The 14,103-nt window shown below is 45.4% G+C and overlaps 1 protein-coding gene and 1 long non-coding RNA gene across 4 annotated transcripts in view; both read left to right on the top strand.

Moving 5' to 3' along the window:
- Positions 1 to 14,103, top strand: part of SLC6A9 (solute carrier family 6 member 9) — a 55,980-nt gene that overhangs the window by 19,011 nt on the left and 22,866 nt on the right. Inside the window, exon 1 of one of the 3 annotated variants that reach the window (XM_083619876.1) lies at positions 9,672 to 9,775. The exons of the other annotated variants lie outside the window; for them this stretch is intronic. Within the exon in view, the coding sequence (XP_083476002.1) occupies positions 9,740 to 9,775 (36 nt within the window). The 5' untranslated portion in view covers positions 9,672 to 9,739. Of the gene's footprint in view, positions 1 to 9,671; positions 9,776 to 14,103 lie in introns of those variants that run through there. 3 annotated transcript variants of the gene reach the window in all.
- On the top strand, positions 435 to 6,482 carry LOC310765218. The gene is made up of 3 exons (XR_014549493.1): positions 435 to 4,361; positions 5,573 to 5,667; positions 5,892 to 6,482. It is a non-coding gene; the product is annotated as an uncharacterized lncRNA (long non-coding RNA).

Raw genomic sequence — 14,103 nt, forward strand, 5'->3', positions numbered from 1 at the left:
CACCGCTGAACTGAAATTGAACAAAGGTTTCTAATCTTCTAATCCTTTGTCCACAAGAGGTTACACAGACAAAAGGTTCCATAGCAGCCAAACTTGTTGACTGATTTGTATTTGCTGCTTACCATTGAATTCTATGTTGCTGTGTTGGGCGTGGGTTGAATGTTTGAGCATCTTCTGGTCTGACTTTCACAGTGGTTCAGGAAGGCTGCGATTCACAGGTTGGGATATGTTTGGGTTTTAAGTTTTGATCTTGCAGAGCATTGCTGGCTGCTTTACTAAAGCTACATGAGAAATGGGAAACTCTTCTTTTTGTTGAAAGGAAGTGTCCCAAGACCTGTTGTCAGCTGCTGCTGTGGGAGTTCCCGTACATTCAGAAAAGCTGTTGCATAAGTTTATTCACTTATTTCAGTTGGTTTCACATCCACGAAGTGGTAACACCGACTGGATGTTAGAGAATGAGATATAGAGATATGAGATATAGAGAATTGTTAGAGAATGAGATATATGCATGACGGGTAGTGGGGCTCACCTCACCTCAGTTGCATTGTTGCTGCTTCCTGGGAGGTAGAGGGTGAGGGATGAGGCGACGAGCTTATTTTATACTAGAAATGGCATGCCACTCTACTGTCCCTCTCAGTGTTATAGGTGAAATTATCGCCCCACACATACACAGTGAGGAATGTACCCATACTCCATCTGTCTGTAATGGAATATATAGTACTCGTTTGCAGCTATTGTCTCGGAAGTTATTACCACCGCTCCCCCATTCACACTGTACAACAGAAATGGTAGGAGCCTTTACTGTCCCTTTTTAAGAGGATGGGTGAAGTTATGGCCAGATTTTCAGTTCACAGCATTCACCTGCATTCTGAGTAATTCATTGGTAGCCTGGCCGTAGCAAAATGTCAACTGAAGTTATATGCCCATCTGTTTAGATTCTTTTACTCAGTTGTGTGACCAATTTTTATTTTATTTAAGATTTGTACCCATCTTTACCTTTTCATGAAACACGTGATGGCTAATGTATTAAAATATAAAACATATACATTTTAAAAATGTGTAAAATTACAGAAACAATTTCTGGGGTGGGGTGGAGTGGGGGAAGCAAAACAAAATCTCATAATAAGCATGGCGAAGGCTTCCTAGAACAAGAAAAGTATCTAAAAGAGTGAAAAATAAAAAGAGGGTGAGTGAAATATCCTAGGGAACAGCAATCCACATTGTGGGTGCCATGGCAGAAAAGGCCCTTTCTTTTGTTTCCACCTGCTGTACTTCTGAAGATGAGAGGCCATGAGGAACAGGATCTCCCACTGAACATAGAAGCTGGGTGGGTTCTTATGGGAGGAGGCAGTCCTTTAGGTATCTATGAGTGCAGCCCAACTCCCCACCCCTCTGGCAGGGCTGTGCAAAGCAGTAGAGCCACAGCAGCATCCGCAGCCCAGCTGCTCGCAGTGGTGGCAGCACACATATGGATGGGGGGGGCATGGAGGAGGATTGAGCCTGATGCCATCAGGTGGTGGCAGCAAGACCAGCTCAAGATCCAGCAGATTCTGGGCCAGCGCTGCTCTACTACCTCCCTGCACTTGGAACACCCAGGTTCTGGGGATTTCAACTGGCTGCTGCTGGTGCAGAAACTGCCAGTGGGCAGTTACTCCAGTGGAAGGCTAAGCTCAGGCATCAGTGCTGAGTCGAAAGGTAGCTCCACTCTATCCAACCCCGCCATAGCCAGGCCCAAGAGGGGTTTGGATTGCTGTGTAAGCTCCAAACCATCAGTGGCTTTAAAGGCAATAATCAGCCCTTGGATTGTGCCTGGAAGCAAACTAGTACCCAGTGTACTTTGTACAAAAGAGGAGTTGCATGTCCCGAATAAACCAGCACCTGTTAAGTCTAGCTCCTGCATTTTGAACTACCAGCAGATGTTTCCAGGTAGCTCTGTGTATGCATTACATTTATCCAGTACAGATGCAACTAAGGCTGTGGCCAGATTTATTCCCTTCCTGTTCTCATCTGGAAATCTACTTGTCCGTAGGAGCCTTTGGTCAGGACCTGTTCTCATCCTTCATATGCTGAGCCTGAGAATAAATATGTGCCTAGGAATTTAAAACACTTCCAAAGCTTGCTCCCACTCTTCCTGGGTTCCTGTAGGGTGTATGTATCCTTGTCGTGTACACAACTGAGAAACTGGGAGTAAGAAGGGCATGCCAGAAACTCTGACCTGCTTCAAGGTGATATACCAGTGGGGATCAGGAGAAGAGATGTGCAAATCCCTTTGTATGAAGTGGGTGTGTGTGCTGTTGTGAATGCATGGAAACCAAAAGGTGCAAGCCATGTGTGTGTGTGTGTGTGTGTGTGTGTGTGTGTGTGTGTACACAGGGGAATCGTTCTAAACAATTGAGCTAAGTCTGCAACTGAAAGAATCTTTTGTGGAGAGTTTCAGTGTACATTCATTTAGTCTTTATACATGTTCATCGGCAGATAATACACCTGAGCACACCCCGTTGAACCTGTAATAGGCCACTGCAACACCCACCAACACCCCAAAGATGTCCAGAGACAGGTATGTGGCCCTGTAACACAGTTATTGCGATGTAGATTGACACAGCACATGATGTGACTTTAAGGAGATTATTGGACCACAGAGACTAGCAAAGAACACCATTGTCCTAAGCAGTGATAGTAGGTGACATGGACTTGTACACCATGATTCCTGTGCTGGATTTATTTCCAAGGAAAATATGAGAAGTGACAGCAAAGGGACTCAAAGATGGAACCCCAAACCCAGTGTGAAGCTCTTCTGTGATATAGCACAAATACTTGTGTGGTGGTTTTAAATGGAAAGACGCTCTCTTTCTTGCTTTGTTTGTTGTTGTAAATGGTTTAAGGTAGAATAAAGTCTTTGTACATATTTCCAATTTAGAAGAATGACTAAGCTTCCGTTCAGCTCAAGATTTTTTAGCCAGGCTGGGTTTCCTGAGACTGACCCATCCAGGATTTATGTACCCCTTGCAGAACACGGTTGTTCTAGTTTGAGATGTTTGAGCATGTTCCTTCTGTGTGCTGGTCATAAGTATCTCCCATTAAAAATAAGCCATCCCCAAGAGCACAGTTTCACCCTGCAGTTTGGTGTCTGATTTCCTGAAATGTAAGACATTTGTATCTGCACGGAAAGCATTATCATTCTGCCAACTGTATTTTTCCTTCTCTGCATTAGAATGAATGTAACTAACAAGAATGAATGTGTCTCCTTTGCCCTTTGCTTTTATATCTGACATAGGATTCCTATCCTGCCTATCCTGTCTAGCTCCACCTTCTGGCTGAATCAGACTCTGTTGCTGGCATGACCCTCAATTTGCCTTTTGCAGCTGTGGTGGCAAGTAGGTTTTGCAGAGTGGGACTTACTGGTTCTAAGCTAGTATTGCATGCCGACTGCCCCCACGCGTGGCAGCTTATCACTGGACCATGCCTTGTCCATGTGTAGCAATGGCAGCCCCCCAGACCCCATCTGGTCTCTCCCCCCCTTCCTCTGCACTTCCCTGCCATGTTCTGCTGTCTCATTCACGCCTCATTGGGCTCCTTGGACAGTTGATGCTCAGGAAACAGCTGGGGTGCTCGAAGCCATAGTCGGGGAGGTGGTGAGGCTTACCATTCTATCAAAAGCAGTAAAGACAACAAGAGCGTCCCTAAAGAACAAGGCAGGTCAGACTGAGTCCAAAAGGGGAGACTGAGAATCAAGTTCTTGGTGCCCCTATGAGGAGCCCAAGTTGGAGAAAATAGAAGACATTTGTGGTGCCATCTTAACTTCCCCTCTTTTCTGTTGCTCATTGTTGTCACCAGATGGTCAGCTCAGTGCATGGTGACTTCATAAATGGTTACCATGGAGATGGCTTTGATGACATCAAGAGGAAGGGAGAGCAGCAGCAGGATGTGGCATGTGGTTCTTGGAGGAAAGGCAACCTGGGATGGCTCTGAGGGATCACATGTCCCTAAAGCAGCTTCGCCAATCTGGTGCCCTCCAGCCAATGGGATTTGTAGTCTAAAACATCTGGAAGGCACCAGGCTGGTGAGGTCTGCACTATTGGATAGGCTTCCCTTTCCACTTGGATAAGTTGTTGCTCTTTTCCCTTGGCCACTAGCTCAATCAATTTTGGGAACCTTTGCATCTCAAGATAGTGGGATAAAGGTTCAGAAAGTTAATCTAAGCATATCTGGTTCATCCACCCAAAGAGCCGGAACTGACCAAAGATGAGGCATTGTTAAAACATGGTGGGGATTAGGATATATTTAGCAGCACTGCACATTCGCAGAGTGGATTTCACCCTGCCTTCCTGCACCCTAATACCACTGTGATACAAAGTCAGAAGGTCTCTTTTTTTAAAAAAAATTGATATTTATTAGAATTTCAGAAAAGGTTACAAAAGTAAAAAAGAAATAAAAATAGAAAAAAGAAACAAAAGATACAAAATACAGAAAGAGAAATAAAAACAGTTAAAAGTAAATCCATCTTTCAGTGTCTTGCCTTTCATTCACTTATTTCCCTGGCCTCCTCACACCTCCCTTTTTTGTATTCCAGTTCAAGTGGTTACTTCAGCAAATCCTTTCCCTCTTTGTTTTTATCTTAATTCTTTATCTTAATATATTATAACTTTACATTTTCACCTGTTAACCATCCATTTTTACATACTCTTTTTTAACATTGCTGCTAAAACCACTTAATTTCATTCCAACATCATTTTAACATTCTTTAATTTTACAATGTTTCTGTAAATAATCTTTAAATTTCTTCCAATCTTCTTCCACCGACTCTTCTCCCTGGTCTCGGATTCTGCCAGTCATTTCCGCCAATTCCATATAGTCTATCACCTTCATCTGCCATTCTTCCAGGGTGGGTAGATCTTGTGTCTTCCAATACTTTGCAATGAGTATTCTTGCTGCTGTTGTCGCATACATAAAGAAAGTTCTATCCTTCTTTAACACCAATTGGCCGACCATGCCCAGGAGAAAGGCCTCTGGTTTCTTCAGGAAGGTATAATTAAATACCTTTTTCATTTCATTATAAATCATCTCCCAGAAAGCCTTAATCCTTGGGCACGTCCACCAAAGGTGAAAGAATGTACCTTCATTCTCTTTACATTTCCAACATTTATTGTCGGGCAAATGATAGATTTTGGCAAGCTTGACTGGTGTTGTGTACCACCTGTATATCATTTTCATAATATTCTCTCTTAAGGCATTACATGCCGTAAATTTCATACCTGTGGTCCACAACTGTTCCCAGTCAGCAAACATAATGTTATGTCCAACATCCTGTGCCCATTTTATCATAGCAGATTTTACCGTTTCATCCTGAGTATTCCATTTCAACAGCAAGTTATACATTCTTGAAAGTATCTTAGTTTTGGGATCTAACAGTTCTGTTTCCAATTTTGATTTTTCCACCTGGAAGCCAATTTTCTTGTCCAGATTGTAAGCCTCCCTTATTTGATGATAATGAAGCCAATCTCACACTTTATCTTTAAGTTTCTCAAAACTCTGCAGTTTCAGTTTTTCTCCTTCTTGTTCCCAAAGTCAGAAGGTCTCAGTGAGGAATGGAATGGTTTAAGGAAATGAGTGATAGCTAGTTCTACTCAATGTCTACTCTGAGCAAAACCCAGACTCACATATAGGAAAGTTACAGATAGGTAGCCGTGTTGGTCTGCCATAGTCAAAACAAAAAAATTTTTTTTCCTTCCAGTAGCACCTTAAAGACCAACTAAGTTAGTTCTTGGTATGAGCTTTCGTGTGCATGCATCTGAAGAAGTGTGCATGCACACGAAAGCTCATACCAAGAACTAACTTAGTTGGTCTTTAAGGTGCTACTGGAAGGAAAAAAATTTTTTTTGTTTTGAATATAGGAAAGTGTTTTACGCCAGGTCAGTCCATCTAGCCCAGTATGGTCAACAAGGATTGGCAGAGGTTCTTTAGGGTTTCAGACAGAGATCTTTCTCTACCTTGCCTGGAGAGGCCAGGAATTGAACCTGGGACTGTCAGCATGCCACTGTGCTATAGCCCTTCTCTACTGGAAGGAGAACCTGCAGGCAGGGGTATTGCTGAACCCCAGGATTTTTGCAATAGGCTCTGGATCGCCTACTCCTTTGCCTCTTTGGGGGGGGGACTTTTAAAAAACCAGTTTGCATATAGGACAGCTGGGCACACTGCAGAGTTCACTACCGGTGAACCAACTACCTTAGTCACCCGCTACCTTAGTTTCCCATAAATATCTATACATTTAAGTTAGCATATGGAGATTGAATGCAAATTTATGTCATGAACCCATGTATCCAGCAATATGCCTGCCTAAAGGTTTCCATTTATTTATTTATTTATTTATTTACTTACTTAGATTTGCATACTGCTCTCTACCTGTAGGTCTCAGGGCAGTTCACAACACAAAGTTACAATATACAAAGCAAAAAATTCGTAAGAAAAATAATCAAAGCCCAAAATATATGATAAAAATAATCAAAACAATAAACAATTGTGATGTACAGTATAGACACTAATAAACAATACATTCCCCAACAAAAGCCCCTAAACAATGCTCCAGCCCACCCACAAATACAAATAGAAAAATCCAAATTAACATATAACATTTAAAAACAATTTAAAACAACGCCACCCTCCCAATAAAACAGCACCCATCCAAGTTAAAACCACATCCCCGTGAAAACAATAACTTTAACACAAGGGGGCTGGCTCACACCCTCGTTCCACCCCACAGTGGATAACTCCCCTTTGCTGCTGCCCCCTTTGGTGTTGTGCCCTTTCAGGGGCAGCCTTGCCGAGGCTGGCCCCACCCCCAGGCAGGCAGGCTTCATAGGGCTGCCCCAGCACTGATCTTCCACCTGGGACCTCAAACCTACCGTCTTGTCATAGTTCTCGGTATTCTCTGAGTGTCAGAGCTACTTGGCCAAGGCATGGCTACAGAACACACACACATCCAAGGGTGGCAAGGAGAAAGAGGAACATTGGCTCTCACAATCAAGCCTTCGACACCAGTCCAGGCCCAGTGCTAGATAGCTGTATCCTAAGCAGACTGTGGTGCTATATACAGGCCCCTGCAGAGGGGCAGGCAGCTGCGTACAGTTGCCATTGACCTCAGAGGGCTAAGCTGGCTGTGGGGTAATACCTACACCGTCATGCCAAGAACTAGACTCAAGCCTGGCTACACACACACACACACACACACACACATGTACACGTACACGTCTCAGAGCTGTCTCTTTACAGCTCTGAGTTCTTCTCAGCTCTGTGACTGGCTGGGCTTTTTGGGATGCCCTACAACAGGTGGGTGCAGGCAGAAGTCCCTATAAGGCCAGGGGTGTGTGCCAAGCCAAGACTTAAATAGCTCAGCAAGGAATACTGTATGTGAGCACTGTGAATGAGTTGTTATGAAATCTGTTTGGGCCCAGGATGCCTGCCTCTGCAGACTCCAGCAAGACTGTAATCCTGTGCCAGGTATTACTGCCTCCAAGGAGCCGGGCCAGGCTGAAAGCACAGGCGCTGAGCCCGCACTGGGCTTGGGAGGGGCTGCCTGTGGCCGGCGGGGGGGGGGGGGCGGAAGCGGGTGGAGTCTCCTTCACCACAGGAGTAAGAAAAACTTAAGCCCTTCCTGGCTGCCTTTCCCTCTTGGCGCCCGGCTGCTTGCCCAAGCGCTGTGGGGTCTGAGCCCATCTGTGAGGCAGCCCCCTCCTTCTAGTGCTAGCTAATTGAAAGGGAGGGGCAGCCAACAGCTGGATGCTGCTAATGAGGCCTCATTAGGCGAGGTCAGGCTGAGCTGGCTCTTTCACCACACTGAGTGCCTGCTGGGCAAATGGGAAAGGGTTGCGCCACTATTGGATGCAAAGCGGAGCAAGAGACCCCACATGCTCCTTCAGCCCTGCATCCCAGAGTTCTCTCCATTTCCAAATAGAATTGGGAAGTCAGGGTGGGGATGTCAGAGTTGGGGATGTTGGGGAGGAGCTGTAGCTCAGTGGTAGAACATTTGCTTTGCATGCAGAAGGTCACAGGTTCAATCCCTGGGAAAGGCAGGAGGGGGGATCTAGGTGGGCCCAAGGGTCTGACTTGATCACAGAATTGTAGAGTTGCAAAGGACCTTAAGGATCTTTGCAAGTAGATAAATAGGTAGGTAAATGGTGTTTCCATGTTCTCTGGCTTATGTCACTGTGTTTCATTGCTCCAGAAGTGGTTTAGTCATGCTGGCCACATAACCTGGAAAACCGTCTGTGGACAAACGTCGGCTCCCTCAGCCTGAAAGCAAGATGAGCCATAGTTGCCTTTGACTGGACTTAACTGTCCAGGGGTCCTGTAGTCCAGCCTCCTGCAATGGAGGAATATGCAGCTGCCCCAAACAGGGATCAAACCTGCAGCCTTGGCATTGTCAGCACCATGCTCTAACAACTGAGCTATCCAGATGTTGCTAAATGATATACGGCAGCTTTCCATGTTGCTGTGCATGCAAGTCTCAGCTTCAGGTAAGCCAGATCCCTGCCCTGGAGCTGTTTGCTGCATCTCTACCTGAAGGTGCTTATAGCTGGCTCCACAGGCCAGTGGATATAATGGGAACCATTTGCATAGAAAAGGTACCCAGTTCAGTCCCCAGCATCTCCAGGTAGAGATGGAAAAGTATTCTGGCTGAAACCTTAAAGAGTTGTTGCTAGTTGAATGTAGACACTACACAGCTAGCTAGACCAATGGCCTGGCTTTGGTATATGGCAGCTTCTTAGGTTCTGGTTCAGTGGGATCTGAATACTGAATGCTGGGAAGGAATGAGCCACACTTGGAAAATGAAGTACATCCGTGCCTCACAAGAGCAATTCCACATAGGACCCTTGGAAAGCAAATGGATATGGGCTGTACGACAGGGATAGACCTCCAGGCTCATTTTGCTTGGTTTAGTCATGCTGGCCAAATATATCCTGACACTGCCTTGCACCCTCCAGCTTCATTTGTTTGTAGCCTGAAAGCATGTGGAATTTGCTGGGATTTCAGGCTCTTTCTTCGTTCCCTCTGAGTCTTTACCTCATTCACATTTGTTCATCATTTACCAAGTACACTTTCTGCAGTGGTACAAATAGCCTCAGGGGAAATGCTTTGAGCGAGAGGAGTTGCATGCTGCTTTTCACAGCAGTTCTGCCCTGACCCAATCTTTAATGAAAACCAAAGCACTGGAAGATCCGACCGCAGATCTCCCAGATAACATGATGAGCTTTCCCTGTGTACTGTAGGTTATCACTTCTTAGGAGGAGCCACCTTTTGTCCATGAGAGTGGAGACTAGGCTGCATGTGCGCCATACACTAAAAGCAGCTCATTAAAGGTGCTGGGAATCGCAGCTCTGTGAATGGATAAACTATGGTTCCCAGGATTTGGTGATGGTGGGGTGTATACAGCCTTAATAGCAGAGGAAATGGGTGATCCTAGGTCCTTCTGGGAGTGTGGGCTCCTCTGTGTGTGTGAGAGAGGGAGAGATTGCAGCAGTAGAGGGGAGCCATGTGGCTGGGTATAGAATGTTGGCGGGTGCTGGGCAGCGCGGTGCTGGGCACTGGGCAGGCGGGGGCAGCATGGTGCTGGGAGAACTGAGCTGAGAGTAATGCCAAGTTCATGAGGGAGAGGCAAGCACATTACCGCCCCAGTAGCAGCGGGGCTGGATGTGAAGGAGGCAGCAAACAGCCACAGCTCTAGCAACGCCCCAGGATACCGGGAATGAGCAGCCAAGGGGTTCCCTGCCCCCAAGAGCAGGTCAGTGGGGAATCTTCCCTAAAGCCCTAAAGTGAGGGGTGGGGAGGGAGCCGTTTTTCCAATGGGAGAGAAAGGATTCATGTGAGTGTGTGAGTGTGTGTGAGTGTTCGAGTTCCACAAAGAAGCGAGGGGGTCCTGTTGCTGCGGCTGCCACAGCAAGTTTAAAAAGGGGGTAAAGGGGAGAAGTTAATGCCGGAGACTCAATGAAAGCTGGTAACCACACTCTCTCAAAGCCTCTTTGTGCTGGCTCCCGGGGAGACAGCGCAAAGAGGTGAGGAATTGCCAGGCTCAATGTGGCTCAGGCATCACTGCCAGGCTGTTTCTCATGAGGGTGGAGATGCATAAAACAGTTTGGGGGCTCCAGCCCATAAACATACAGGAGTGCAGGGAGGGGGGGGGCTGCTCCTTGGCTGCCATTCCATCCGCTTTATGAAGCCAGAAAGTCTGCATTTAAGGTTGGTTATGGTTGTAGGTGTGAGTGAATAAACTTTTGTGGCTGCACATGTGCATTATCCCCCCTGCTGTGGACTTCAGTAAGGTGGCCTTTTTCTTCTTGAGGGCTCTAGCCCTTGCTTTCTTGTAGTGCTCGCTTCCATCACCTTATGGTCTGTGTTGTCCGGTAGCAGGAAATGCTTTCCAGCACTGCTCAGGCCCTACACCTTTGGGGTCACCATTGTACCATCACAGCTTATATACATTAAATTACATTTGCCAGCTGGAGGTGTGGGGAGCTGCTGTGTTTCCCCGTGGCCTCTAGAGAGAGCCAGAGAACAGTATTTACTGCATGAGGGGCTGTAAAGGCCATGTAGCTATTGGTAACTCCACTTCCTGCACACTTTAGCACAGGGGTGGGGAACCTCTGGCCCACGGACCAAACTTGGCTCATCAGAGGTTCAAATACGGCCAGCCACCCCAGCTGCCCCACACCTGATGTCATATATGATGTTAGGTGCGGGGCAGGTAAGATGCAGCTGCCAATGCACAATCAGGAACCTTGAAGTGCACTCCTTGTTGTGAATTAGCAAGGGAAAACAGGCTTGCCCACCACCAATTTGTGGATCGGAAGCCTGCTGGATTAGCTGCATGTGGTGCTTTGAAGTCATAGCTTTGAGACCTCAAAGCACTGATTCCCTTGTGCAGTCAGGTGATTGACAGGTGGGAAGCCTCACCCACCTGTCAAATTTGGCCTGTGAGACTAGACCAGATCCTGCTAAGGATCTGGCCCATGGAGCCAAGAAGTTTCCCCTCACTTTTCTTAGTAACACCTGTCCAGAACTTTTGATGCTCTGTGTGGAATAAAGGGGAAGCTTCAAACACAGATGCACTGATTGCTCTGCTGGGACAGTGTCTGTGGTCAGGGGTTTGGACAAGGCATTTATCTGAGCCTTTGAACAGAGGGATTCCTAAAACAGATTGCAGGATCCATGCTCTCAGTAACTTTTTAAAAGTGAAAACAACTAAAAGCAAGAAGAAGAGGCGTCAACAAAGCCGGCCCTACCATTAGACAGAGTGATGTGTCTGTCTAATTTACCAGGTGCTGGGGTGCAATGACAGCAGCCCCTTGGGTTCTCCTCCTAGTGAGTTCCTAGACCATACCATTTTGTTGTGGACAATGCTGCCTTGTGACCTATCCTGCAACCATAGAAGTAGTCTGCTGCCGTCAGGTATGGTGGACACTATACCATTGCTAGTATTGAAATAAGATTTAAATACTAATCTAGTTGGCTTCTGTACATGGAATGGTGAGACGCCATTTTGTCTTTTGCCAAAGGCAGCAAAATGTCTTGCATCAGCCACAAGCAAACAATACCTTTGTATGCATGGCTTTCAACACAAAGTATAGTATAGGGTGAATAGTCATATTTTTGGTGATTTGTCAGCAGTAAAATTAAAAGAGAGGAAATTGAACCTTTTAAAAAATGTATTAATACTGACTTGGTTATACTATCATTTTTACAAGAGATATCAATACTAGCAAGAAACTTCAAATACTGGAAGCCAGCTGCAATTTGTAAGTTCTGCAACTTGGTTTGCGGTAAGGGGAACACAGCATTTTTGCACTTCTAGAAGAAGTCCCACAGCCAGCAAGAATGACTTTAAAAAATGAAAATCACGTTCAGTTCCCTTAGTTTTGGATGTACCAAGAAATATACTATGAAACTTTAAATGAAGTATCAGAATGACTACAAGTACAAAAGAAAAATCAACTCATTAATTAAGATTATTGGGGGTGGGACCTATTACTGTTTTTTTCTCATAGCACCTTGAAACAGGTTTCACCTTTTTAAGAATGATATCTAGGAACTGTCTCTAAAAAATGGAACACCAACTTCACCAAATCTCAACACCTGCAAGCAAATGTATTGCTTGCATCACAACCAGAGCCATCATGATTAGGATACCCCCTCCTCTCCCTTCGGCAAAGACTTCTGAGTTTCCATTGCTACTTTTCTGTGAATCAGTCTTGACTGCACCCTTCCAAAGGCAAGAGCCTAAGCCAGGGATGGGGAACCCAGGAGTGGATCTGCTATGAAACTAATGAAGTTTAAATTTCAGGGCCCCTAATCCCAGAGGGGCCCCAGAAGCAACTTTCATCCACATTGCTTTAAAAAAATAATGGGTCTAGTAGACTCAATTTGAGTTGCATGGCTCAGATTGATTATTTATTTGTTTTTGTATATAGTTCTCAGAGTTTTGAGAGTCAGTAGCATGGATGTTGTAAAGATTGTAAACAACCCAACTGAAGAAGATAACAGTGGTTATCCAGACCTAATTGCTGGTTGCAAAGGGGCTCCCATAACAATTCAAGCTTCAGGGCCCTAAAAATTAAGGTCTGCCACTGGGCCCTCCAAATAATTGCTGTACTGCAACTCATCCCTGACCATTGGACATGTTGTCTGGGGTTGATGGGAGTTGTGGTCCAGCATCTGGAGAGCCACGAATTGCCTGTACATGGGCTAAACCTTGACTAAGTTAATCCCACCTACCCAAAATCCTGGATGGTCACAGTATGTGTTATCTCCCAACCTGACTTGTGGGGCTCCGATACTGCAGTCGATTTCCTTGCTGTCGCACTGAATGTGATAGCTAACAAAGCTGATCTATCCCAATTAAAGGAAGTCTGAGGCCAGATGGATTGTGGTTGCAGCTTGTGTATGGGTTGGAGTGAGGAGAGTTGAGTGCTGCGTCCCCGGCTCACTCCTTTATGCCTCTTTTAAAACCTCAGTTTGCCTATTTATTTTTATCCTGCATTTGATGGGTTGATGCATAGATTTAATCAGGTCATATGTTTTACCCTCAGTTGCTTTCTGTAGCAATTTAAGGTTCAGCCTGGGTGCCAGATGGAGTCCAAACCGTTGTTATAGTCAGTGAAGCAGACAAATAATTTCCGTGATTAAAAAGAAGTTTGCTCATCAGTACATGAAGGGAGGGAGGGACATCACAATTGGTGACTTCTTTTGCAGTGTGGAGCAACATTTCCTTTCAAAGGTTTACCCAAAGTGAGATTTCTGATTTGATGAACTTGCTACAGATCATACAGGTGGTTCTGTAGCTGCTTTGAGGTCATAGGCTGCATAATGAATTCATCCTGCTCCCAGCTCAAAACTATGTTTGAATTGCACTGGGCCAAATGCAATTCAATGTCACCTTGTAGAGCTGTGTGTGTATATAGAACTTGTGGTGGCATAAGTCTTATTTTTGGATGCACAACCTCAGTTCCTTATTCTTTTCTACCTGTTTTGGCTATTCTTGGCATGCTGGACAGTGCTACTTTTGACACAAGCCTTTGATTTGCTGCCTCTGTCCATTCAGCAGGCTCCCTTTAGTTCAGGATCCATTAAACCATACGGTATTTTGAATTAAGAGGGTGGTAATATAAGCAAATAATTTATGGAGGAAATATATAGAATAGTGCTGAGGTGAGCTTATAGAGAAGCACCAGAGTGACAAGAATCAATCTTGAGGCAAGCTGAAAGCCCCATCACAGGGAATGAATTTGAAGAGCAATTTAGGGGTGGCAGATTTTCTCCAAAATATGCTGCCCCTGGACCCTAACTTTAAGAGCTCTAGCCCCTGAACTGGCAGGTGGGAAAGTGCCTGCAAGATGGCACCAAGGATGCACATGGCAAGTAAGTTTGTTTTTTAGTCATCCATCTAGGACAACCTTCCCCAATCTGTGGCCCTCTGGATGTTAGTAGACAATAATGCCCACTCTCCTGACCATGGGCCATTCTAGCTGAGGCTTATGGGAGTTATAGTCCCACACATCTGGAGGGTAGCAGGCTGAGGAAGGCTGATTGATCTATGTAATCTTTTTTCCAAAGTGC

Source organism: Podarcis filfolensis (genome assembly GCF_964270895.1).
Source record: "Podarcis filfolensis genome assembly, chromosome: 6".
Lineage (NCBI taxonomy): Eukaryota > Metazoa > Chordata > Lepidosauria > Squamata > Lacertidae > Podarcis > Podarcis filfolensis.